Source organism: Musca domestica, unplaced genomic scaffold, assembly GCF_030504385.1.
Source record: "Musca domestica strain aabys unplaced genomic scaffold, Musca_domestica.polishedcontigs.V.1.1 1, whole genome shotgun sequence".
Lineage (NCBI taxonomy): Eukaryota > Metazoa > Arthropoda > Insecta > Diptera > Muscidae > Musca > Musca domestica.
Genome location: NW_026712114.1, coordinates 11,120,540 through 11,147,645, shown reverse-complemented (window position 1 = coordinate 11,147,645; position 27,106 = coordinate 11,120,540). Strand labels below are relative to the sequence as shown.

Below are 27,106 nucleotides of genomic sequence, written 5' to 3'. Positions count from 1 at the left end.
TTTTGGGCTCTCTCTGAATTGATCAACAATTCTGCAAAAAATCCACGCCTTGGGCTCTCTTTGAAAAAATCCACGTTTTGGGCTCTCTTTGAATCGATTAAAAATTCATTAAAAAAATCACGTTTTGGGCTCTCTTTGAATTGAATTAACATTTGTAAAAAAATCCACGTTTTGGGTTATCTTTGAATTGATAAATTGAATTGAATTGATAAATTATTAAAAATTCTTTAAAAAAATCCAAATTTATTTCACGCCTAAAAGTATGCTCTGAGATTTGTATAACTTGTCAATTAATCGATTGCTTTATATCAATAGATGGCGAAATGGATGTCATGAATGTTAAAACGCAGACCCTTCCGAATCAATAGTGTCATATTATTACTTAAAAAAACAGACTTTTAGCTTGACCCACCTTAATGTTTTGTTAAGCAATATATTCTCTCACATAATAACACGTACAAGCATAGCACTTAGGGCATCACTTAACTGCTGTTGTTAAATGTAACTGCCGCTTCTGCTTAAATTGGGCGAGGTTTAGACCTTTACAGCAGCAGAAATGACGACGAAAAACAAGCAAGCAAGGTGTATTCGAACATTAAACTTAACCCAGAAACAAAACAGGATTCTTCAAGGTTTATTTTCTCTATAATAAAAACAATTAATGAAAACATAATTGTGGCAATAAAAAAAATCCTACAATTTTTATAAATTCTATGAAACAAACCAAAAAAATAAAATAAAATAAAATAAATTTTCAAGTCCAAAGTTTCCACAACATCTTCCTCACATCAAACATTGATTAGAGCATTGATTAACAAATTGTTTTTTATTTTATTTTCTTTAATTTCACTTTAAACTGATTCGTTTTTTTTTGTTAAGGTGCTGGGAAAAGCAAAAATCACGCTCTCCCTAGCATTCATCTGTTAAATGGCTAAAAGCCAGCTTTAAATACAATAAGACTTAAATAACAACAGTATAGGTAGGGTTGTGATCTATCCGCTGCTCACCCCTCCCCTAAAAAAATACATTTTTGTTATGGCGAGAATAGAAAATTGTTTTGTTTGTGAAATGAAAATGAAAATTGAAAATGTGTAGTCAAGCGTAAAAATAATGCTATGGCATTGTCTAATATCGTTCGTCAAACTTGAGATCGATTGCATTTGATGAATCTCTTAAATGAAAGGGCGGCTGGGAGTTTCGCAAAAAGGTACATTTTAAGTAGATAACATTTTATATACAAAAAAACCCAGATTAAAGGTAATTCTATTAAAAAATGTGCTAAAAGTATTACAATATGTAAAATCGGAAGTTCTTTTATATAGGCTAGTAAAACTTGTTCACAAAGAGCTAGACACCTATCTAAAATCGTAGGATCTTTCGTACGGATTTGTAAAATTTGCTTCCATGTTAGGGACCTGTTGTAAAGTTGAAATACCAAATTACGACTAGATCGTTGGGGAATGCAAACAAATTTCCTATATAATGAAGTACCCTTTAATTCGAGTTATATTAAATAATTTAAGGCTCAAAAGAAATGTAAAAATCTAAAAATTATTTTTCGAATCAAATGTTTAAGATGACAAATGCGATTTCGAATTATAATCAAAATATTTCGAAATATATCTGAAAAAATCTAGTCTTCCTAAATTTCTCAATATAAACTCTTCATCTCAATTCAGTTTCTCCTGTGCAACTACAACGGATAATCCAATAAAAATTTCATGACAATTTTTATTAAAAAAAAAAAAAAAAAAAAAAAAAAAAAAAAAAATATATATATATATATATATATATATATATATATATATTTATATATATATATTAATAATAGTTTTGAATTTCAAAACAAGTTTTGAATTTCAACACCTCCCTCCTTGAGTCCCTTAGTGAGTGGAAGCAAAATTATAATAATAGCTTCCTTTATTGATCCCTTTTTCATTTATTTTCCACAAAAATAAATTGAAAAGGCTTGGCAGGGCAGATCTCGTCAGACATTCACTTCAGATATATATGTAAAAATAAGTATATACTCTGTTATTTAAAAAAATATTATTTTTATAAACAAATGTGATAATCAACAATTGAATATCGTGCTCATAAAGAAAGGCGTATGTCAAGATAATCTTGATATCTTTCGATTCCGTGGCTGCACATATCGTGTGGTTTGCACACGCACTTTATAAATATATAAGGTACGTATATTTACGTATAAAACATGATATGTGTGACTTGTTGATCTTGAGGTTAGGACAGAACTCTATTCTAATGTCGAATATGATTTAAGAGACTCATATCATATCTCTATAAGACTCATATCACATTTTCTATGGAGATTCTCTTCTGCTTGTCTATATAGATTATCTTCAGGTCGTCTAAAACAGTCTCCTCTGAACGTCTATAGAGATTCATTCCTGATCATCTATAGAGATCTTCTTCTGAACTTATATAGAGACTCCCTCCTGGTTGTCTATAGAAGCCCTCCTCTGGTTGTCTGTAGATATTTTCTTTGGTCGTTTATAGAGACTCCGTTCTACTCGTCCACAGAGACTATTTTGTGATCTTTTTGGATACTCCTTTCTGGTCGTTGTTGAAACTTTAGTCTGGACTTCTAAAGAGTCTCTAAGGATTCTCTATTGGTCGTTTATAGGTACTCTCTTCTGGTCGTCTGTGGAGACTTCCTTCTGGTCGTCTCTGGATACTTCCTCCTGGTCTTCTGTGGAGACTTCCAACTTGGCGCCTATAGAGGCTCCCTTCTGGTCGTCCTGCAAAAGAGGCTCCCTTCAGCTTGTCGGTGGATACAACCCCCGTTTTTGGAGACTCCTTTCTGGTCGTTTTTGGAATTTTAGTTTGGACTTCTATAGAGTCTCTAAGGACTCTCTATTGGTCGTCTGTGGAGACTTTCTACTTGGCGCCTATCGAGACTCCCTTCTGGTCGTCCTACAGAAGAGGCTCCCTTCAGCTTGTCGATGGATACAACCCCCTTTTTGGAGACTCCTTTCTGGTCGTTGTTGAAACTTTAGTCTGGACTTCTGTAGAGTCTCCAAGGATTCTCTATTGGTCGTCTATAGAGGTTCCCTTCTGGTCGTCTGTGGAGACTTCCTACATGGCGAGTATAGAGACTTCCTTCTGGTCGTCCTACAGACGAGACTCCATTCAGATCGTCTATAGAGGAGACTCCCTTCAGCTCGTTCTTCTTTTTTAAGACTTGTTATTGGGATTTTAGTCTGGACTTCTAAAGAGTCTCTAAGGACTGTCTATTGGTCGTCTATAGAGGCTCTGGTCGTCTAAAGAGTCTCTCTTTTGGTCGTCTGTGCAGAGTTCCTACATGGCGCCTATAGAAACTCCTTTCTGGTCAGCTCGTTTATAGAGACAACCATCTTTTTGGAGACTCCTTTCTGGTCGTTAATGGGACTTAAATCTGGAATTCTATAAAGTCTCTAAGGACTCTCTATTGGTCGTCTATAGAGGTTCCCTTCTGGTCGACTGTGAGGACTTTCTTTTGGTCGTCTTTGGAAACTTCCTACATGGCGCGTATAGAGACTCTCTTCTGGTCGTCCTACAGAGGAGACTCCATTCAAATCGTCTATAGAGGAGACTCCCTTCAGCTCGTCGATGGAGTCAATATTCTGGTCGCATATAGAAAATTCTTTCTGATCGACTATTGAAACTCTCTTGTACTCGTCTATAAAATGTCTTTCTTGCTCCCTATCGGTGGTATGTTGGTGACCCTGAATTGATCTTCTTTTGCCTGTCAATAGAGACTTTCTTTTGGTCGACTATAGAAACTTAATTTTAGTTTGGAGTCTAATTTTAGGCGTTTAATTGAAGTCTTAGTTTCGATCATTAAAAATTGGATTAAAAAATCAAAGTTTATAAAGACTCTTATCTCGCGATCCGCAGAAACACCCTTTTGGCCATTGTTGGAGACTATTTGTTGGAGTATGAAAAAAAAATATTTTCTCTTTTACCGTACAAACATTAAACGAAAATTTAAAATCATGCTGTGTTATGGAGTACTCAATATAATATAGCATGTATGTATATATACATGTATGTATCTATGATGTTTCATAAAAAGTAATTAAATATTCAAAACACGTATTGCCATAGATTAACTAAATTGCAAATCTTTTTTTTTTGTCATTATTTGACATGTTCTAATTGTCAAAAATTTAAGGAAATGTCAATATATCTTTTTGGCTATTATTCGCTGACAGCATAATCTCAATTCGATATCGATTCCCATTTATTATTCAATTATGGTAATATTAAGTCTAATGACATTAAACGTTGTTTTGTTTGTTAATCCATTGGATGGGTAGGGTATTGGGACGCTTAGCAAAATACCAAATGTTTCATTCAACTTTTATTGAGAAAGAAAACCAAATTTTGCAAAAACACATTTGAACTCAATTTTTGTGTGTGTGGTATGCGAAATATTTCAGTTATGCAAATTCCACGGCGATATTTATTTAAACTTCTTCACGGAAATTCCAGAATGATTGAGTACTAGGCATATTGCACTTTGGGTTTCTTTTATTTATTTATTTATTTTTTAAATAAATAAAAATAAAAAATAAATAAATAAATAATTCTTCACAAACACGGTAGGCCTTATAGACAATCAGAGAGCAAAAGAGAGTATCTAAAGTCAAGCTAAAGTTTGAAGTTTAAAATTGGTTTTCAAAAATTTAAGAAAAAACAGAAAAGACGAGCTGTTGGGACTCTCTATAAACGACTTGATGGAGGTATCCACAGACGAGTTGAAGCTAAAGTTTGAAGTTTAAAATTGGTTTTCAAAAATTGAAGAAAAAGCAGAAAAGGGAGACGAGATAAAGGGACTCTCTATAAACGAGTTGATGGAGGTATCCACAGACGAGCTGAAGGGAGTCACCACTGTAGACGAACTAAAAAGAGTTTCCTCTATAGACGAGCTGAAGGGAGTCTCCCTTATAGACGAGCTGAAGGGAGTCTCCCCTATAGATGAGCTGAAGGGAGTCTCCCCTATAGATGAGCTGAAGGGAGTCTCCCCTATGGATGAGCTGAAGGGAGTCTCCCCTATAGATGAGCTGAAGGGAGTCTCCCCTACAGACGAGCTGTAGGGAGTCTCCCCTATAGACGAGCTGAAGGGAGTCTCCCCTATAGACGAGCTGAAGGGAGTCTCCCCTATAGACGAGCTGAAGGGAGTCTCCCCTATAGATGAGCTGAAGGGAGTCTCCCCTATAGACGAACTGAAGGGAGTCTCCCCTATAGACGAGCTGAAGGGAATCTCCCCTATAAGCGAGCTGAAGGGAGTCTCCCCTATAGACGAGCTGAATGGAGTCTCCCCTATAGACGAGCTAAAGGGAGTCTCCCCTATAGACGAGCTAAAGGGAGTCTCCCCTAAAGACGAGCTGAAGGGAGTCTCCCCTATAGATGAGCTGAAGGGAGTCTCCTCTATAGATTAGCTGAAGGGAGTCTCCTCTATAGAATTATAAGAAAATTCGCAGCGTTCGAAAACGTGCTAAAATTGTTGAAAATTAAACAGTTTTTTATATCCTCCATCATAGTATGGAGGGTATATTAAGTTTGACATTCCGTTTGTAACACCTCGAAACATACATTTTAGACCCCGCAAGGTATATATATTCTTGATCAGCATAAAATTCTATGTCGATTTAGTGATGTCCGTTCGTCTGTCCATCCGTGGAAATCACTCTAGCTTCCGAACGAAATGAAATAGATTGATAAAATTTTACTCCAATGTATATTATGTCTACAGGACTTTTGGTATTGAAAATGGGTGATGTAGATCCACGTTTTGGTATAGCCCCCATGTAACGGTACCTCCCGATATTCGGTACTTTGGTGATTTTAGCGGCATTATTCACCGAAAAGGTTTCAAATTTGGTATTTGCAGTTCGTAATGGGTACTACAGCCTATGACAGAAAATTGTCTGTGCAAGTTCAGGTCTTCATATAGCCCTCATCTAACGGTACCTCCAGATATTCGGTATTTTGATGATTTTAGCCTCCCTATTTTCGGTATTTTGGTTATTTTAGGCGACGTTATTTACCGGAATTGTTTCAAATTTGATATTTGAAGTTTGTAACGGATGCTACAGCCTATGACAGAAAATTGTTTGTGCAAGTCCACGTCTTCGTATAGCCCCCATACAACGGTATCTACCGATATTCGGTACTTTGGTGATTTTAGCGACATTATTCACCGGAATTGTTTCAAATTTGGTATTTGCAGTTCGTAATGGGTACTACAGCCTAAGACAGAAAATTGTCTGTGCAGGTCCACGTCTTTGTATAGCCCCAATATAACGGCACCTTCCTATATTCGGGATTTTGCCGAATTTAGCTACATTATTCACCGATTTTTTTATTCAAGTTTCGCATCTGAATATTGTAATGACTTATGACTAAAGTTGCTTATGCAGTTCCAGGTCGTCGTATAGACCCAAATAAATTTTTAAGATTTTTACAGAATTTTTAACAAATTTTATTTTTTTTTAATTGCCAAAATCGTTCCCAATGGCGAAGGGTATTCAAAGATCGGCCTGGCCGAACTTACAGCTTTTTTACTTGTTTATAAAACAAATCTGCCGGATTTTTTCTTTAATTATAGAAAAAATTAAATTTTGTCACCCTGTGTTATTCTTCTCGCAGATATTCTCCAAATCATTTATTATTCATTGCCGGGCTAATAATTTCAATATTAAAATGGTTAAATAAAAAATTCGCAACTTACTAAACTGCCGAATTTAGGTAAGCACAAAGGAAATCAAACCAAATTTTAACAAAAAAAAAAAAAAAAAAAAATACTAATAATTAAAACTCTTCAATAAAAACTGTCAGGTAATTATTCCGCAACAATGAAATTAAAAACAAAAACACCAACAACAACAAAAAATACGAATTCATGTTGGCCATAACAAGCGTAAAGCTGAGGTGGCGGCTGACAACGTTGCTTGGTTGGTTGCTTGCCTAGCCGTAACAGCTACCGGATTGAGGCGGGTGCCGAAAAAAATCTCCACAAAAAGAAAACGATCAGGTGGCGGCGGGTGGGCGGTCGGTCGGTCCGTCCGTCCGTTTGTCGTGTATGTAATTATCGGACGTGCAATATTTGAAAACCGTTATTTAAGAATTAGAAACGTCCCAGGGCATTTGCTTTGCGCGTCGCTGAGTTTTACTACGCAAAATTAGTTTTATTTTCGTAGAGAGGTATTTTTGCTTTTGTTGTTGCATTCACATTATAAAACAACAATTGAAATCTGTTTTGGTGACTTTTATAATTCTATTGGAAATGTTTTGAAACAGAAAAAAAAAACACATTCGTCATGGATGATTGATTTGGGTGTCTGGCACAGATTTGTTCATTGTTTTTTTCTCTCAGCTTTTTTTTTGCAATCATTATGGCATTATTTAAGAGTCTGGATTAGAATGTATCTGCTAATGGTTTAATATTACGTATGCAAACTTTTATTTTGCATACCTAAATGAAAAAAAAAAAAAAATAATCTAGAAATTTATAAAATATTTTGGAAGGGGCGATGGATTATAGAAAATCAGAATAGAAAGTGAAGAAACTAAAAATGTTTTTTTTTTTTTTCCAAAATTGATAACATTTTTTTAAGATATATATAAGGCATACCTATTTCTTTATTTCAGAGACTCTCAATGAAATTCGATTTAGAATGTTTTTTCCTTTGAAACTATCCAGAAAAAATGAAGAATAAGGATAGGTTTTGACTTGAATTGGAAAAGTGTTAAATTTACATTAAACGAGGAAACACAAAATTTTGACTTGTAGTACGTAAATGTCGAATGTAATTTTCTTCAAAACTGTAGAACCTAGATATATAGTTTATTCTGAGAGTTTTAATGAAATTTTGTGTAGAATATTTCTTCTTTTAAAAACTTTTGCCAAAAAATAAGTTTTAAGTTCTTTGCTGGGGTGGACTCCAAAAAAGGCCAAAAAAAAAAAAAATGATTTAAAAAAATTAGGAATTATTTTCACATTTTTTGGAAATAGTTTCTTGATATGTAATGGATAAGAAAGACCTGTTTTTAGTGAGGACTTATGGTGACATTTCATAAAAAATATATTTTTTCTCTTTAAAATGATGGTTTGCAGGAGAATTTTGAGTAAACTCACTTTTAATATTAATATGCAGGGTGAGATGAAAAGAAAAACTGCAAACAAATTCAGACTCTGGTCGTTTCTAAGCCACTCGTCCGACAGCTGTTAAAATTATTCCAGTGACAGCTCATTATATTGTTTACAAGCGTGCAAAACCATTTTAGCGAGAATTTTCCAGGAAAAAAGTTATTCGTGATGGATGGAATTCAAGCGTGATAGTATGAATTCTTTATATTTGGCTGGAAAATCACAAGTGACTATCATTAGAACACTCCAGAATTTAAATGTGAATAAATTTTTTGTGTCTCGTACCATCGCTCGTTACCGTGATACTGATAGCGTAGCTCGCCGTCAACATCAGCAGAAATGGTTTGAAAAGTAAAGAAGCGACTTGATCGAAATCAGCGTCGCAGTGGCCGAAAAATGGCTCGTGAGCTGAATATATTGCAATAATCCATTCGGCAAATATTGAATAATGAGCTCGGGATAAAGGCATTGAAATTCCAAAAAATGCAAGAACTTACACCGCAACAGAAAGAAAATAGACTTAAAAGAGCTAAAGAGTTGCTTAGCTTGGCCGAAAGTGGTGAACTGCCGAATTTGGTTTTCTCCGGTGGGAAAACATTTATTGTCCAGCCGTTTGTATACAAACAAAATGATCCTTGCCAAAGAGGTCAGCTGAAAATTCGGTTGGCCACCAGAACTCAAGCGTCGGCCATGGTGATGGTGGGGGCCGCCATAATAGCCGATGGTCGTTCTCCGCTCGTATTAATCGACCATGGTATCAGAACAAATGCCGATTATCGCGAAAATATTCTGGAGGGTGTATTAAAGCCTTGGACACGCAAACATTTTGACCGCAGACCTTGGACATACCAACAGGACTCAGCACCATCGCACTCGGTTACAAAATCAGGTTCCTCGCTTCATTTCCAGCGCACAATGAACACCAAAATCTCCGGATACCAATCCGTTGGACTATTGTGTCTGGAGTATTTTGGAAAGCAAAGTTGGCACTAAAAATACCAAAGTGTCGATCACCTCAAGCAAGCGCTTCGCCGGGAATGGACCAAAATACCGCAGAGCAACATTCGGGCAGCGTGTGACGGTTTCATTGGCCGTTTGAAGGCCTTAACAAATCTGAACTTATTCTAAAATTTGATGCTATACCCGACTTTATTTGCTTTCATTTAATTAAATCTAAAAAAAAAAATGCCAAATTATGGCTTTTGACTTTGTTGCAGTTTTTTTTTATCTCATCCTGTATATTAAGGTACACAATAAACTAGAAATCGAGAAAAGATATAAATGGGAGCTACATCCCAATCTGAAACGATCTGAGTTAAATTTGGCAAAATATTATAATATGTGATGTATTTCATATATTTTTCCGAATATCGTTGTTACGGAGTGCATATCGGATGAAGAATATACATCGGAGCTATAGCTATATCTGAACCGATTTCCACCAAATTTGACACACTTATTTCTAGGCTCAATTTGGTTATATGTTTCAAATTTCATCCAATTTAGCCTAATTTTAGCAACATTTTTATCAAACGCAAATCGGGCGATGATATGTATGGTAGATGTATCTAAATTTTGACCGATTATCTCCAATTTCAATAGGGATCGGCATTGGGCCAAACAAACTATTCATGCAAAATATCATCCCGATCGGGCAATAAATGCGACCTGTGTACAAAAATACATGGACGGACGGACATGCATAAATCGACTCAGAATATAATTCTATGCATATGATCATCAAAAGGAATTATGGGTCCAAAACGCTTCTTTCTCTATGTTATAAACAAATGCACAAAGACAGAATACCCACAGTGTGGTGTAGGCTATAAAAATTAAAAAAAGTTGGAGAGAGGCAAACTTGTAGCCTCTACATATTTAGGTTACTTTGCAATGTAAATTTTCAAACGCCGATACAAGCGTCTTTTATTTTTAGCTCTCTAGATCTTTAATTTTGGATCTGTAATTATTTAAAAAAAAATAATTTTGTTGCACAGTGTAATTTATTCATCTGTGACGTCCAGAAGTGTGTCTTTCAAGACGCCACACTATCGGCAGCGTTTATTCTTGGAGTTATCTTATCTCATCAAAATATATGCGTACATATTTCTTCCAATCTCATTTGAGTATGTGTACGTGGAACTGTGTGTATTAATATCTGTGGGGGATATCTCTGTATAACGTCATATGCATGTCATTATCTTCAGTGATGGACTGGAAACAGATGTTTTTAAACCTGTAAATTTTATTTTTTTTTAAGAATTTACAGATAATTTCCATTTGCAAACAAAACCGAAGGAGATTGACCTAATTTTCTTATTTTATCAAATTTTATGGAGGACATTGCACCGCAATAAACAAACTGCATGGATGTATGTATGTTCCACCTGAGGTATTCAACCTTTGGCCAGGTAAATGGGTGAGACAATTCTGGAAATAATTTCAAAAACAAATAATGAGAATGATTTGTTGTTTTCTGTTTTTTCTTAGATAAAACAGATGGTATTTGAAGCTAACCTATGTGTCATTGGCCTTATTTTTGAAAGGGAAGACAATATATGTCGCTTGAAAGATAATAAAAATTAAAAAAATTGTACGGGTAATGCTATATATCGTCTGTAAAGAGACTTTTCCACTTTTATGTTTGGCTATAAAAATATAGCATACTTTTAAGCGCCCTCAAGAAATGTTAAATAAAAAAATCTGACTTTGGCGAAAAGCAGCCTTTTTTACTGTATATACTTTTGTGAGCGTCTAGAAGTATGCTATAAAATTTCAATTATAAATGTGAAAAATAAACTATTTTAATATGATGTGTAAACTAGTCTTTTCTGTTTATGAAAAAATTAACACTTGCTATAATATACAGATAAAATATGGCGAAAATTATAAAAAAAATGTCTGGTTTGGGATTCCCCATGCGAATTGATTCCAATACAACATGATGTCTATCTTTACCATACAATTTAAACAATAATTCATTATTTTATTTATGACTATATTCTTAATTAGTTACATGAAACACAGCTTTAATTGTGCTAATTAATTTTGGATTAACTTGGCGGAAGTTGACCCAATTTGAACATATTAACGGGATATTTTAAATAATATAAAAATATAATTTTGTTTTGCAGATCGAATAACTGTGAAGGTAACTTATTTTTGGAGCACAGAAAGTTTGTTCAACTTCGTCCAATAAACTATTTGTGGAAACAAAGGAGGAGAAACACAAGCGCCTGTGTTTCTGTACGAAAAAGCAACTTTCAAAACTTTTCAAATTTGTAAAGGAAAAATGGTAAAAAAATAAAAAAAAAACAATAGATTCTTTAAAGCTTGGCAGGAACAAAGCCAATATTGGGCAATAACTAATAAAACTTGGGAAAAAATAATTTTTTAATAATTTTATGATATTAAAAAGTACTTGAAAAAGATTTCGCTTTTGAAATTATGTCACGGAACACTGTCCAGATATTACCCTTAGCATTTTGACCAGGGACATTTGCCCAATATCTACGCACTCCGTCGTGCTGTTAGTTATTGTTGTCCATTTTACAGCTAAATATTATCCAATGGTCATCCAAAATGGTAGAACTCTTTTCTGTCCTTAACTCTCTTCTCTTCCCTGTCCTTAACTCTCCCCCTCTGTATCTCCAAATTTAGACTCATCTATATGATTTGCTTGTCTACGATATTTGGTTATATTCGCCAACGAAATCAATAGTATTCCATTCCACCCGCTGTCATAAACTCTAACTTTATGCGAGAGTTCGTGTCCTTTGGTTTCTATTTGTAACCTTTATAACGGATTATTGCGGATTTTATACTTTTATGCCTAAATTGACAAAATTTGTCAAAATCCGTCCAGCCATTCTTGAGATATAAGTATTCTAGCTAACATCCCCTTTCTTTGTATATACACATTGTCGGCATCTGCGTAATGGTCAATATTGACCTGTACGATTATTTGTGATTTCGCCGGGATTAAAAATATTCGCGGTTTAATGGAAAATTTGGAAAAGCTCCAGCCCCATGCTAACTTCTAACTTCCAACAACAGGAATTTTTTCAGTTTTTGGTCCAATTTACCCCCTAAATATTGTGGGATCATCGCCAAAAGGCTTCTATTCCGGCTCTAGCCCCACCTCCATTCTAAATTTTGTGAAGCTTGGGCCGTATTTGTGACCTGTAGAGTGATTACAAATTAACATGGACAGACGGACGGACATACATAGCTAGATCGACTCAGCTTGGCGAGATAGGATGATCCATATATACTTTACTATGTGGAAAACCAATACTTCGAGGTGTTACATAAGCTTGGCCCAATAAAAACTTATAATACCCCCAACACATAGTGTTGTAGGGTATAGAAAGAAGACTTGGAAATTATTTGAAAGAATGCGATTATTTTTAAATCTTTAAAAGAAAAAAATATGGAACCACGTTTTCCAAAAAAAAAAAAAAAGACAGTAAATTATTTGCAACAATTTTAATTTTTTCATGTCTTTTAAATGTTTCAATAAATAAATAAAACAATATTTTTGAAAATTTCTCTATACCACTATTGCTCGAATTTCACATAAATGTGTGCTGGCTGCCGTGTTTAATAACTTTTTTGCTCAGTTCCAACACGCTTTGTTTATTTATTTTATAAAATTGTTATTAAAAAATCTGTGGTTGCCCCTCTTGCTAATGACTCAGTGAGAATTGTTTATGGTTCATGCAAATCTCTTTTTTTATTTTGTACCTAGATTGACTGAGAATAAAATAATTTAGAAATCATTTCATGGATTTTGAAAATGTTGGGAAATGTAGTGTAAGAAACGTGGATTTATAACATATTATAGATTAAGATTTATAACATCTAGATGAAATTGAAAATTTGGAAAAAATTCTTTATAAAGGATAATCTCACAGGCTGCCGGAAGGACACATTATAAATGGAAACGACTGTGGATTTTTACTTTGTTAGTATTTTTTACCTCTTAAGAGATAAAAATTAAATAATTTAATTTTAAATAGAATAATAAAGAATAATGGACATCAACATCTTTGGAAGACAAAAAGAAATCTTAAAAAAAAAAAACTCCAAAAATAGACTTAAGAGCGCACATGTAGCTGAAGATAAACTTTTTACGGAAGGGAAATTTTATAGATCTCCCAAACTTGTCCTCAAAGAATCCTAGAAGATGGATTATGGAAGGCTCTAAGACCTCGAACAAAAAGGAGCTAATCTGGTCTCTCACGAGGCAGCCTTTAAGACACCTAGAAGGAGGGCGTTACAAACTCCCAGAAGCAAGAAATTATAAACCTTCTGGGATACTTTGTAACTTTCAGTAGGAAGTCAGTAGGTAGAATTCCTGAAGGAGGACATCATAGATTACCACAATGGGAATATCTATACAGAAAAAGTTATTTTAGACTCCTGAAAGGAGGGTTTATCGACTTCTGCAATGTCGACATTGACACCCACAAGCCAGACTTTATAAACCCTTATAAGTGGATCTTTATAAACTCCCATAAGTTCCTGCACAGCCAATAGTTAACATTTTACCAGAATAACACACATTTAGACTCCCTAAAGGCATCAAAAATGTAATATGAAATGTAATCACATTTATTCTCCCGAAAATCGGACTTCCACGTGGGAATTGTTTTGAGGGGATTTTTTACGCCCTTTCATAAAGGTATTTTTTTTCTTTGAAGGAAGCCTTTATATACTCCCGTAAGGGAATCTTTATAGAATACAAATAGAGTGTTTATAAAATCCCACATGGGAGCATATTCAGGCTGCTGGAGCGGGATCCACAAGGTATTCCTTAATAGGCTCCTAGAAGAGAAGTAATCTTAATATATCTGGTTAGGGGAGTCTCAATAAAATCCCAAAAGAGGTTTTAATTTAAATACCAGAATGAAGCACATCCCGAAAGTGGGCCTTTACAAACTTCCAACTCGGCTGGGATCTCAAAATTCCATAAAGGTAGCTTCTATTGATTTCCTAATGGAAGCCGTTCTAGACTTACATTTGCAAGCCCTTATAGAATCGCATAAGAGAGTTCCTCTTAATTTAAAAGCCTTTAAAACAATAGTATTTATCGACTTCCAAAGGGGTCTCCTTGTAGACTCTCAATGATCCACACAATGGGGTCTTTATACAATGGGACTCCGACTAGCGAGTATTTACTGGTTCTCATAAGGGGGTCTTTATAGACACATATAAATTAGTCAATATAGACTCCTATTGTGCAGTAATTAAAGATTTCCATTAGGTAGTCTAGAAAAAGTCCCAAAGGAAGCCTTTATGAACTTATGGTATCTATGGGCTAGCAGGAAAGAGCTTAAATAGGATTCTGGACGGGATATGCTATATATTTCAAAATGGAGCTCTCTATATAATTCTTATAGACTATTGACTTTATAGGGGTATTTATGGAGTCTTTCCAGACTTTAGAAAGAGCCATTCTGGATCCCATAGAGGGATCAATTCTTAGAAGGTTGTTGACAGATTCCCCGAACGGAGTTACAGATTTCCATGTTATCCCTATTTATGTTATCCCTCAAGGCATCGATCAAAATTGCTTCAATTTCGAAAATGGACTACAAATAATTAATGTATTTTAATAGAACCAGTAATTGTTCGCTAGTTCCAAGAGAAATCATATAAAAATTAATTAACCCACAATTTGGTATATTTCCATTCATTTTTCGAAATTCCTTCTGAAAATATTTAATTTTTTTCCTTTTAATGCTCAAAGCAAAATTTATTTATTTTAAAAATACCAAGAGATCCCCCAAAAAACCAGATACCCAATGCCACATGCCGGATGAATGGAATGTTTTGACGAAACAATATTTTTGCGGTTAAGCTATTCACCCGGATCCAATTAATTAAGAGGGGCTTATTATTAACGACCAAACAACCGTACAAAAAAACGCATTCCAAATCACTTAAAATTCCATTATTGATAATTTTTTGTTTGCAATTGAAGTTAAATTCTTTATTGTCTCGGTTTTTTAAAAAAACAATTTGATTTATAACTTAACGGAATGTGATTTTATCCCGGATAAAAAAATGTAAAACAAAAAACAGCAAATCTAAGACAGACGTCACAATTGAGATGTCTGGAGGGTGATTCTCTGGAGCAGCAGCCGTGTTCAACAGGTGATGTTGCCGATAATTTCTCAGCCAACATTCAATTTTTATGGTTCACATAATTATAATAAATTTGCAAGCTTATTTTTTGTCGCTTCGCATTGGGGGAATAAAGGCATTTCCGACTTTTTCAAATTAGTTTTATGGAGAAATATTCAAATATTTCAAAGCATTGTTTTGAAGAGAAAAATATGAAATAAAAGTTATGCAAAGCAATCGAAACATTTCGAATTTTAGTAACTTAATAAGTAATTATATGAAATTGGATTGTAAAAAATTCATAGTGGAAAATACGATTTTTTACATTTTTTTATATTAAAAAATATAGACTGTTGACTTTATAGGGGTCTTTACAGACTTTATAAAGAACCATTCTAGATCCCATAGAGGGTTTATACAGGGATCAATTCCTAGAAGGTTGTTGACAGATTCCCCGAATGGAGTTAAATATTTCCACAATGGACTATTTATGTTATACCCCGAGGGGTTCTCTAGAGGCATGTTTCATCGATCAAAATTGCATCAATTCCGAAAATAATTAGTGTATTTTAATAGAACCAGTAATTGTTCGCTAGTTCCAAGAAAAATCATATAAAAATTAATTAACCCACAATTTGGTTTATTTCCATTCATTTTTCGAAATTCCTTCTGAAAATATTTATTTTTTTTTTCTTTTAATGCTCAAGGCAAAATTTATTTATTTTAAAAATACCAAAAATTCCCCCAAAAACCAGATACCCAATGCCACATGCCGGATGAATGGAATGTTTTGACGAAACAATATTTTTGCGGTTAAGCTATTCACCCGGATCCAATTAATTAAGAGGGCCAAACAACCGTACAAAAAAACGCATTCCAAATCACTTAAAATTCCATTATTGATAATTTTTTGTTTGCAATTGAAGTTAAATTCTTTATTGTCTCTGTTAAAAAAAAAAAAAAAAAAAACAATTTGATTTATAACTAACCGGAATGTGATTTTATCCCGGATAAAAAAATGTAAAACAAAAAACAGCAAATCTAAGACAGACGTCACAATTGAGATGTCTGGAGGGTGATTCTCTAGAGCAGCAGCCGTGTTCAACAGGTGAGGCGGCGGCCTCTATGAAGCGTATTTTTTTTGTTGCCGATAATTTCTCAGCCAGCATTCAATTTTTATGGTTCACATAATTATAATAAATTTGCAAGCTTATTTTTTGTCGCTTCGCATTGGGGGAATAAAGGCATTTCCGACTTTTTCAAATTAGTTTTATGGGAAAATATTCAAATATTCCAAAGCATTGTTTTGAAGTGAAAAATATGAAATAAAAGTTATGGAAATCAAAGCAATCGAAACGTTTCGAATTTTAGTAATTTAATAAGTAATTGTATGAAATTGGATTGTAAAAAATTCATTGTGGAAAATACGATATTTTACAATTTTTTATAATAAAAATATTTCCCATTTTTTTTCTTTTAGCTTCCACTGTCTTCTCTCTAAAGTTACATTTATTTTGACTTAAATCATTCCATAAACTACGTCATAAATATTTTGTTTGTTTTTTTTTTTTTTAACTAATTCCATAAATTTCTTTTTTCGGGTTTCAAAACGAAATTCATCCAGTGTAACTAATTTATGGGGGCGCATCATTTGTGGGTTTTGTTTTGAAAGCATAACAAAAATTCCAGTTTTGATTTGAATTTTTTTCTTTCGAGAAAGGTTTTGAGACCACAAAAAAAAAAAAACTTAAAATGTAGTTTTAATTGGAATGACAGTAATTTTTATTCGTGAATAATAAATTAGATTTGAACATAAAACCAATATTTTGATATCGATATCTGGTGCAGCACAGTGGAACAGCTATAAATACAAAATTGGATCTACAGAATATATTTATCTATATATAAAAGAATAATATTACTGACTGACTGCGAATCAACGCCCAGACGAAACGGCGGAAGCTAGAATATTGAAATTTTGCTCAAGGGTCAGCCTTAGTGGGAGGTGTGAAAATTCGTACTAAAAATTGAAAAATTTGTATTGGACAAACGGAATCAGCTGATGGAGTGCAGGATAGATGTACCAAAGGGGTTTTGGAAATTCGAACTTTGTGGTTACGAAAAGTTCTAAAATATTAAAAAGCTTCAAAAATGGTCCCTTTTGGTACTATGTGAAACGATAGAGCGATAAATTTGAAATGTAGTATGAGATGCAGGTAAGTTTAATATATGGCGATGGTTTTCGGAAATGTGTACTAAGTGTGCAATCTGTACTAATTGGTACTAAATTTTGAACGGTTTGGTTTAGGGCGATTGGATGAAGCTGGTTGGTGGTAGTTTTGAGATAAATAGGTGGTTTTGGAAATTAGTACTACAAGTGCACAAAAAGTACCAAACAGTACTATATTTGGTACAATTTGGTATAGGTTGGACAGATAGTGCTTGCCTAAGGGGATATATAAAATTCTGCAATTTGATATTTCAGATTACTGTAGGTATCTAAGGTCGAAGTTTGTAGTTCTTCGAAAAGTACTAAATAGTACAAAATTTGGTATTGGGCTAAGAGATAGAGCTGGAATTCTAAAATTTGATATGGATGTCACTGTTGGTGTCTCTGGTTAAGATATGGAGGTAGTTTTGGAAATGTGTACCATAATTGTACGAAAAGTACTAAATTTGGAATTGAGTGAATGTATAGAGCTCAAATTCTGAAATATGATATGAATGTTGTTGTTGGTATCTCTGGTTCACATATGGAAGTGGTTTTGGAAATGTGTACTAAAATTTGGGGTTGAGTGAATGTATGGAGCTGGAATCCCGACATGAGACACTGAGGTCTCTGGTGTGGAGATCTTATGGTAGTTTTGGAAATGTGTCCTAAATTTATACCAAAAGTATTAAACAGTACTAAATTTGTTATTGGGTCAAGGTTTGAACCTTGAAATTTGATATAAATGTCACTGTTGATGTCTTTGGATAAGATATGGAAGTGGTTTTGGAAATGGATACCAAAGTTATACGAAAAGTACTAAATTTGGTATTGAAAGAATGTATGTAGCTGGTGTTAGATCTGGTGGTGGTTTTGCAAATGTGTACTATAATTGCACGAAAAGTATTTAATAGTAATAAATTTGGTATTAAATTTGATGTAGATGTCACTGGTTAAGATATGGAACTGGTTTTGGAAATGCGTACTATAATTGTACTAAATGCTACTTAATTTGGAAATGGGGAAACTTACAGAGCTGAAATCCTGAAATTTGTTATTAAAATCACAGGTTAGGATCTGCTGTTGGTTTTGCAAATGAGTACTAAAATTGTACGAAAAGTATTAAATAGTACTAAATTTGGTATTGGGTGAAGGGATATCGTTGGAATCCTTACATTTGATGTAGATGTCACTGGTTAATGTATAGAGCTGGTTTTGGATATACGTACTATAATTGTACTAAATGGTACAAAATATGTTCGTATCTGAGGTTGGGAACTGGTGGTGGTTTTGCAAATGCGTATAATAATTGTATGAAAAGTACTAAATGGTACCGATTTTGGGTGACTGTTGGTGTCTAGGGTGGAGCGATGTATTTTGTTTCGGATATGCGTTTTAAATGTTAGTAAATTTGGTATTGAGTGAAATTTGACATTGAGGTTGGTTAATAGGGTTTATATATGGGTACGTTGAAGTAGTTTTGGACAGAGAAATTGGATGTGAGTCCAGTGTGCAATGGTTTTACTAGTATCCTCGTCGGTAAACTTCAAAATGAACGATTTTGGTGAAAAAGGTAAACATTTTTCTGTCATTCTTTCGGAAAAACTTGAATAAAATAAAACAAGTAAAAAAGCAGGAAACTTTGCCGGGCCGAACCTTTTTACCCTCTAACACCCTCTACTATTTAGAAGGAACTTATTTTTTTTTAATCTTACGAAAACTACCATTTAAGTGAAAACTGTTATATGGAGACTAAACGAAGACGTGGACCTGCTTACGAAATTTGTTGTCATAGGCTGTAGTATCCATTACGAACTTCAAATATCAAATTTGAAACAGTTCTGGCGAATAATGTCGCTAAAATCCTGAAAATATCAAATATCGGAAGGTACCGTTATATAGGGGCCGTGGACCTTCATACGAAACTTTTTCCATAGGTGGTAGTAACCATTAAGATCTCCCAATATGAAATTTGAAACGATTCCAGTGAATAATGTTACTGAAATCATCAAAATACCGAATATCGGGAGCTACCGGCTTTACGAACCTCTACGGACCTGCATACAAAAATGTTTGTAATATGATGTACTACCCATTACGAACTTCAAATACGAAAAAAATCAGGTAAATAATGTCGCTGAACTCACGAAAATGACGAATATCGTGAGGTACCATTATATGGGGGCTATACGAAGACCTGGACCTGCATACAAAAATGTTTATCATAGGATGTAGCACCCATTATGAACTTTGAAAATGAAATTTGAAATAAGTCCAGTAAATACTGTCGCTAAAATGATGAAAATAAGGAATATCGGGACGTACCGTTATATGGGGGTATATAACTTTTGACAGAGATGTCACATCGCTTAATGACATACCGCGTTTGAAGCGTCAGTCCAAGCAGATTTTTACCATGAACCAATACACGCCACGCGAGTGCTCTGAAATAGTTGAAATTTACATTCAACAGAAGAAGTCAATTGTGAAAACTCAAAGTGCTTTTTAAACATTAAAAAATGTGAGAAGAGCGCATTCTAAGAACACCGAAGAGGCCATATAAAAGTCGACCAAGGCGATCGGCCGAGAATGTCGCTGCCGTACGAGCCAGTGTTGAGAGGTCCCCAAGAACATCCCAAAAACGCCGTTCTCAGCAGTTGGGCATGGCTCGGTCCACTTTACAACGGATTATTCGCCATGATTTGCATTTGTTCCCGTACAAAATTCAATTGACGCAAAGAATGTTGCCTTCGGACAAGCCTCGTCGATTGGAATGGGCCCAAAGAGTCATGGGTCCGTCGAATATCGGCAACCCTGTGTGAAGTGTTGATTAGAAATATTGTCAAACTTAACAAATTGTGGATTTTGAGTACTAAAAAGGTCCATCACGAAGATTCGATCTAAAAGTTTGAAGGTGGACTTTACCCTGACAAAGTAGCGGGCACTTGCTAGTTTCATATGAAACTTTCAAGTCAACAGACTTTGAGGAAAATGGATGCTTGGGCCATTAAGGTGGCAATGGGAAAGGGGTAGAGGAGTATGCCGTTAGTACGCAATGTTACAAAAAATCAATGCCAGGTTCTATATAAGTGTTGATATAATTTTAAAAAATCCTTAGATTAGAAACTTTGTTCATTTGTCTTTATTTTCTTTTATAAAAGTTTTCATTTCACATTTTAACAGAACAAGAATTGAGTCCCAGGATTGGTCCCAAAAAAAATCTCAAAAAACTGATTTTATTCTAAAGTTCTTGAAAAAAGTACGATTGATAGCTTAATTTATTGCTTTTAAGATTTCAGATATCAGAAAGTCATTTGGGATTCAATTTTAGACGAAATGTTTTATTTTAATTGTGTTCTTGTTTCTTTATGACGACACAAAATTTGAATGCGAAAAATATCAATATATCATTCCAAATAGGGGTTTCCAAATATTTTGAGTAAAAACCAACATTTTGAAAAATAAATTTGAAATTGTGCTTTTCATTTGCATTTAATTTCGTAACGTCATAGAACATTTTTTTTGTTATATTTAAGAATAGAAATATATAGTATTTTTGTAAAATTGTATCATTTATATACTTACATATAAACTCATTCGAGCCCTGCGATCCATTGCCGCTATCAGCGCCATTTACATCGGCATTCGACGATTCATTAAGATTTGTATTAATACTGATCGAAGAGCATTTAAAGCCATCGTTGAAGTAGACGTGATCCGAGGCCGGATTCAATTTCATTTTGGAATTTTTCGAATTCTTTTATCGTAGCCAGTATAACGAACGAATTGACAGCAAATTTTTGCTTTTTGCACAAAAACACAACACAAACAAATTTTATAAAAAATAATATTGGGTTTTCTTCTAAGCGGATGATATTCTTTTTGTTGCTTTTGTGTACTATATATATTTGGTTCACACTCGTTGTTGTTATAATACTAAGTACTTAAAATCACTCACAAAAAATACAAGTTTTAATTAAATTTTGTGGACTTGAGTTGACGATACTGCTTTAGATGTTGGCTTTATTTTTTTTTTTTTGGTTGTAGAGGATGAATGATTTTTTCGCTATGTTTTGACTGCTACTGCTACGGTTGTTGTTGTTGCAAATTCCACTGCTACAATTTAAATAAACAAAATGTTTATTATTAAAAGGAATTTATTATAGAGATTGTTTTTGTTTAATTTGTTTTATTTTGTCGTTTTTTTTTAATATGTAGTTGTACTTCTATGACTAATGCCTTGGCTAATTATACCCTACACACATAAATGGTGTGGGTTTGGCTTTATGCAAGAGGGGGTTACATTTTTGGCAAAACTGGGTCATTGCTCAAATACAAATATATTTTCGCACAAAAATCCCGTGATCATTAAATGTCTCAATTAAATTCTTTGAAATTTTACGATTTTTAATTTTTTAAGACTAAATTTTCTCAAAATTCTAAAAAATCGCTTTTTATTAAAATTTCAATTTACTTCCCAATTTTCTAAAATTTAAAATTTTTCTATTTCTAAAATTTTTCAGGTATATACAGATATCTCAAATTTGAAAACGTGAAACGTAGAACCTTAGAATTGACTTTGAATATTTTTAGAAAAGCCACAGCTTTTGGGACATTGACATATGTTTTTATCACCTCAACCATATACAGGGTGAGATGACAAAACTGCAACCATCTTCAGACTGCTGTCATTTCTAAGTCACTCGTCCGACAGCTGTTAAAATTATTTCAGTGACAGCTCATTATATTTTTTACAAGCGTACGAAAGCATTTTGCTGAAAATTTTCCGGAAAAAAAGTTATTCTTGATGGAATTCAAGCGTGATAGTTTGATTTTTTTATACTTGGCTGGAAAACCACAAGTGGCTATCGTTAGAGCACTCCAACATTTGAATGTGAATAAATCTTTTGTGTCTTGTGCCATCGCTCGTTACCGTGATGCTGCGTAGCCCGACGTCAAGGAAATGGTCGAAAGAAAAAAGCAACTTCAGCGGAAATGGTTCGAAAAGTAAAAAAAGCGACTGGATCGAAACTCGCGTCGCAGTGGCCGAAAAATGGCTCATGAGCTGAACATATCGTAATATTCCATTCGGCAAATATTGAAAAATGAGCTCGGGGTAAAGCCATTGAAATACCAAAAAGTGCAAGAACTTACACCGCAACAGAAAGAAAAAAAAAACTCAGAAGAGCTAAAGAGTTGCTTCGCTTGACCGAAAGTTGTGAACTGCCGAATTTGGTTTTCTCCGATGAGAAAATATTCGTTGTCCAACAGTTTGTAAATAAACAAACTGATCGTGTTTACTTGCCAAAGAGGTCAGCTGAAAATGTGCACCAGAACTCAAGAGCCGCCATAATAGCCGATGGTCCGCTCGTATTAATCGACCGTGGCATCAGAATAAATGCCGAACATTATTCGAAAATATTAAAGCCTTGGGCTTCATTTCCAGCGCACAATGGCCACCAAAATCTTCGGATACCAATCCGTTGGACTATTGTGTCTGGAGTATTTTGAAAAGCAAGGTTGGCACTATAAAATACCAAAGTGTCGATCACCTCAAGCAAGCGCTTCGCCGCAGAGCAACATTCGGTCAGCGAATGACGGTTTCATTGGCCGTTTGAAGGCTATAATTCGTGCCAAATGTGACAAATTCGAACAAATCTAAACTTATTCTAAAATTTTATGCTATTTCCGACATTTTTTGCTTTCATTCAATAAAATTTAAAAATAATATATAAAAATTATTGCGTTTGATTTTGTTTCAGTTTTTTTATTTCACCCTGTATAAAAACCATTACATTTCCTAAAATTTATAGTATCTTGTTACTAGACTGGCCAATTTTAGGGAAACTATCGAATACAAAGTTGTCGCTTGTCATCTATTTTTCAAATTTATGGGAAATTTTGTATTGAAGCCAAGCAATTATTCTTCTCGAATTCTTTGTTCCTAAATCCCCAATTTATTGTAGGCTACCAAAAAAAAAACATTTTTTCAATGTCACTATTAATTAGTCAGATTTCACGCTTCACTGGTTCGCTCAAGAAACAGCGAAAAAAACAACAAACACGAAATGCTTAGAAGTAAACACGAAAAATAATTTAATGCTTTAATGGAACTTAAAGCTCTACCATTACAGAAATATTAAGAATTTTTAATTTCACCTTCATGGCAAAAACAAAACCCTAAGTCGACTTTAAGCCAATGGGAATTCCACTCGTGTTTCACCTCTCACAGCTGGAGTCGAGCAAAACGGCTGTCAAATTACGAATTACAACAAAACCCTTTTGCTCCAGTTAATCATCAAAACATTTGTTTTAATAAACATCATCTGGGTTTGAGCACAAAACAACAACAACAACAACAACAAGACAAAATAATTATGACAACTTTGTTAAATTTATGTTACATTAAATTCAAGTTTAATGACCTACCGGTTCAAGAAAATTCAATTGAAAAATTTGTTTTTTTTTTTTTCAAATTTTTGTTTAACACTTTAAATAACAACAATGACAAAAACATTCCGGAAATCTAATTTGTTTAACAATTTAATTAAAATAAGTGAAATAATTACATATTAGAATGAGTATTTGGTATGTGTATTCAACACTGATGCAAAGGTAAAGCAAATCCTAAACAGAACAAGTTAAAAAGTAGCAGTCGGTTTTGCCGAAAGATGTATACCCTCAGCCAATGTTCGACTATGGGCAAAATGACAAGAAAATCGAACATTTTTATCCAATTTTATGTGAAATCATAAATTTCATATTCATCTCAGGTTTCTGGTTGAGAGAAATATTTATATATCAAGTTGTAAAAAGTCACTGACTTGTTTCGCAAGTTATGACAGATAGGAGTCTGGAAAATTGTTACTATTTATGGGTGAGGTCCCAGAAGGGGTTGACAGATATATATCATCTTCACACAATAGATCTTGTGTTAGCAAAAATGTTTGTATGTGTAAATTTGATGGGAGTTGGATGCTTATTTCGCGTTCTTTCAGCGTTTTGTTTATCAAAATGTTGAGTCCTTCGTGGGGGAGGTACCAGCAGATGTGTTGATAGAAAAATCGAGATGTACCAAGTCTTAATGGAATCGGATGTTAATTTCGCGTATTGTGAGCATCATGGATATTCAATGTCGACCCTTTGTGGGGGAGGTACCAGAGCCAGTGGACCGATATATCCCATCTTCGCAGCAGATCTTGTGGTAGTAGAAATAATGGGATATGTGAGATATGAATAGAACCGGACGCTTATTTCGGATTGTGTAATGGTTTTGGTTATTCAACACTTTGACCCTTTGTGTGGGAGGTACCCGAAGGAATGGTCCGATCTGTTGGTAATAAGATGGTAATCCTTATAACAGATCTTGTGTTGATAGAAATATTTAGATGTACCATGTCTTAATGGAATCGGATATTAATTTCGCGTTTTAGGAGCTTTATGGATATTAAAAATTTTGACCCATTTTGGGTGAGGTACCAGAAGGAGTGGTCTGATGTATCCCATCTTTACAGCAGATACTGTGCTAGTAGAAATTATGGGATGTGTGTAATATGAAGAGAACCGGATGCTTATTTTGGATTTTGTAGTCGTTTTGGTTATTTAAAACTTTGACTCTATGTGTGGAAGGTACCAAAAGAAATGGTCCGATCTCTACCATCTTTATATCAGATCTTGTGTTGATGGAAATATGGAGATGTGTTAAGTCTGAATGGAATCGGGTATTAGTTTTAGGAGCTTCATAAATGAAGGTACCAGAAGGAGTGAACCGATATATGCAATCTTGATGGAGTGGACCGATATTGTCCATTTTTTTCACCTGACCTAGCATTCATGCAAATATTAGGATTTGCAAAGTTAGAGGAAAAACGGATTATCCCTTCCCTTTCTGTGCAGTAAAATACGTTTTTGGAAAATTTTAACCCTTGTAGTGGTGGTACTAGAAGGGATGGACCGATATTGACCATCTCCGAACTCGATCTAAGTTTGATAATAATATTACGATGGACCAAGTATGGGCCAAACCGGATACTCCCTTCGAGAGTTATTTTTGAAAATTTTCTTTAAGCTCGCCTTTTCCTTTGAAAATGGAGGAGATCGAAACTAAACGGTATTAGCAACCGGTGATATGGTTTCAGTTAAAAAAAATCATATTTTTCTGAAATTTTTTCTATTGGTATCACGGCTTACTGTCCGGTATAAAAAACGTGACAATTTCCTTTATTGAATTTTAGTTTGTCTCAATATTCAAAACATTCTAATTTTTTGCAATTGTCAAATTTCGAAACGTGAATAAAATATCTTGAACAATTTATTAATTAAAATTCCATTAGAGTAGGCATTATTGCTATTGCTGATATAAATATGATTCCAAATTGCTTTGACAAATGTACCCTTCATTTAATATTAATTGTTTATAATTGCAATATATTTTGAAAAAACTGATTTTTGAATGTTGATGTTTGCACTAAAACTGAGATATAATTAGAAAACTCCCAAAAGCCGTCGGTAAAATATTATCCTACTAGCAAATCAGTTCATAAATAAAACAGAGAACATTTTTTGCAACACAAAGTAGGTATCTAACATGTTTGAATAACACCAAGGCATTGAAAAAAAAAAAAAAACATTTTTACTTTTGATGATCAAAATTTCGGATTTCTATGGTATATAGAATATCTTTTATTTAAAAAAATGTTTCACTGCAAATTTCATGAAAATCGAAATAACCCTAAAAATCATAAACATTTGATCATCGGTAAGAAAGACAAAATTAAAAAAAATCCAATTTTTTTATTTTGATTTTTCTTTCCAGCCAAATATTTTTTTTCCAAAAACTAAATGTTTTATAAATAAATTCCATTTTTGGTATTTTTTTTCTCGATCACAAAAAAAACATGTTTCTGAAGATGATTAAACGTTTTCGTTTTTAATATTTTATTTTTGTTCATTTGTTTTTATTTCGAAAAATTTGTTTGTTTTTATAAATTTGAATATTATTACGAAACCGTTCTCATCAATCTTTGTCTTAACTTAATTACGGTTATTTTTATTTTTTAGTTAAATAATTTAATTTCATAATTTATGGTAATTACTTTTTCACACTGCAACTGCCGGTTTTGATTCACTTTGCCGCGGAAAACTGAGTTGTGGTTAATTTTTCCAATAATGGTGGGTATATTTTTATATAAGTAATTTATATTTGTTTTATTTTTTACTACAATAATTATTATTATTTTTTTTCTCTCTTTTGTTTCACAATTTTTGCTCTGTTTTGAATTTTATTTTGTATTTTTGTTTTGATTTTTTAATTTATTTTATTGCAATTTTATTTTATTTGATTTCCACACTTTGTTACTTCGTCCAAGTTTGAGTTGTGACTGTTTTCGTTTATGGCTCAAACCTTGTCTTTTATAAAATCAAAGCGAAAAATTTCATTTTAACCAACGTTCGGTTGGTCGGTTTTTCTTGTTGTTGTTGTACATTCAAACAACATCCACAACAACAACAACAATAATACCGCGAATTAATAATAATAAAACTCCCGCCTCTCATTTCAGCTACTCGTATTTGCCACGATCAATCAATCATTGCGCTCTCTGTTGGCT

General features: G+C 33.8%; 1 protein-coding gene across 1 annotated transcript in view; it reads right to left on the bottom strand.

The window, feature by feature from the left end:
• LOC101887826 (sodium-independent sulfate anion transporter) overlaps positions 1-26,883 on the bottom strand; it is a 33,877-nt gene extending 6,994 nt beyond the window's left edge. The window contains exons 1-2 of the mRNA XM_059118861.1: positions 26,594-26,883; positions 21,084-21,614 (exon numbers count right to left, since the gene is read on the bottom strand). Coding sequence (XP_058974844.1) covers positions 21,084-21,237 — 154 coding nt within the window. The 5' untranslated portion in view covers positions 21,238-21,614; positions 26,594-26,883. The remainder of the gene's footprint in view (positions 1-21,083; positions 21,615-26,593) is intronic.
• Positions 26,884-27,106: the final 223 nt, after the last annotated feature.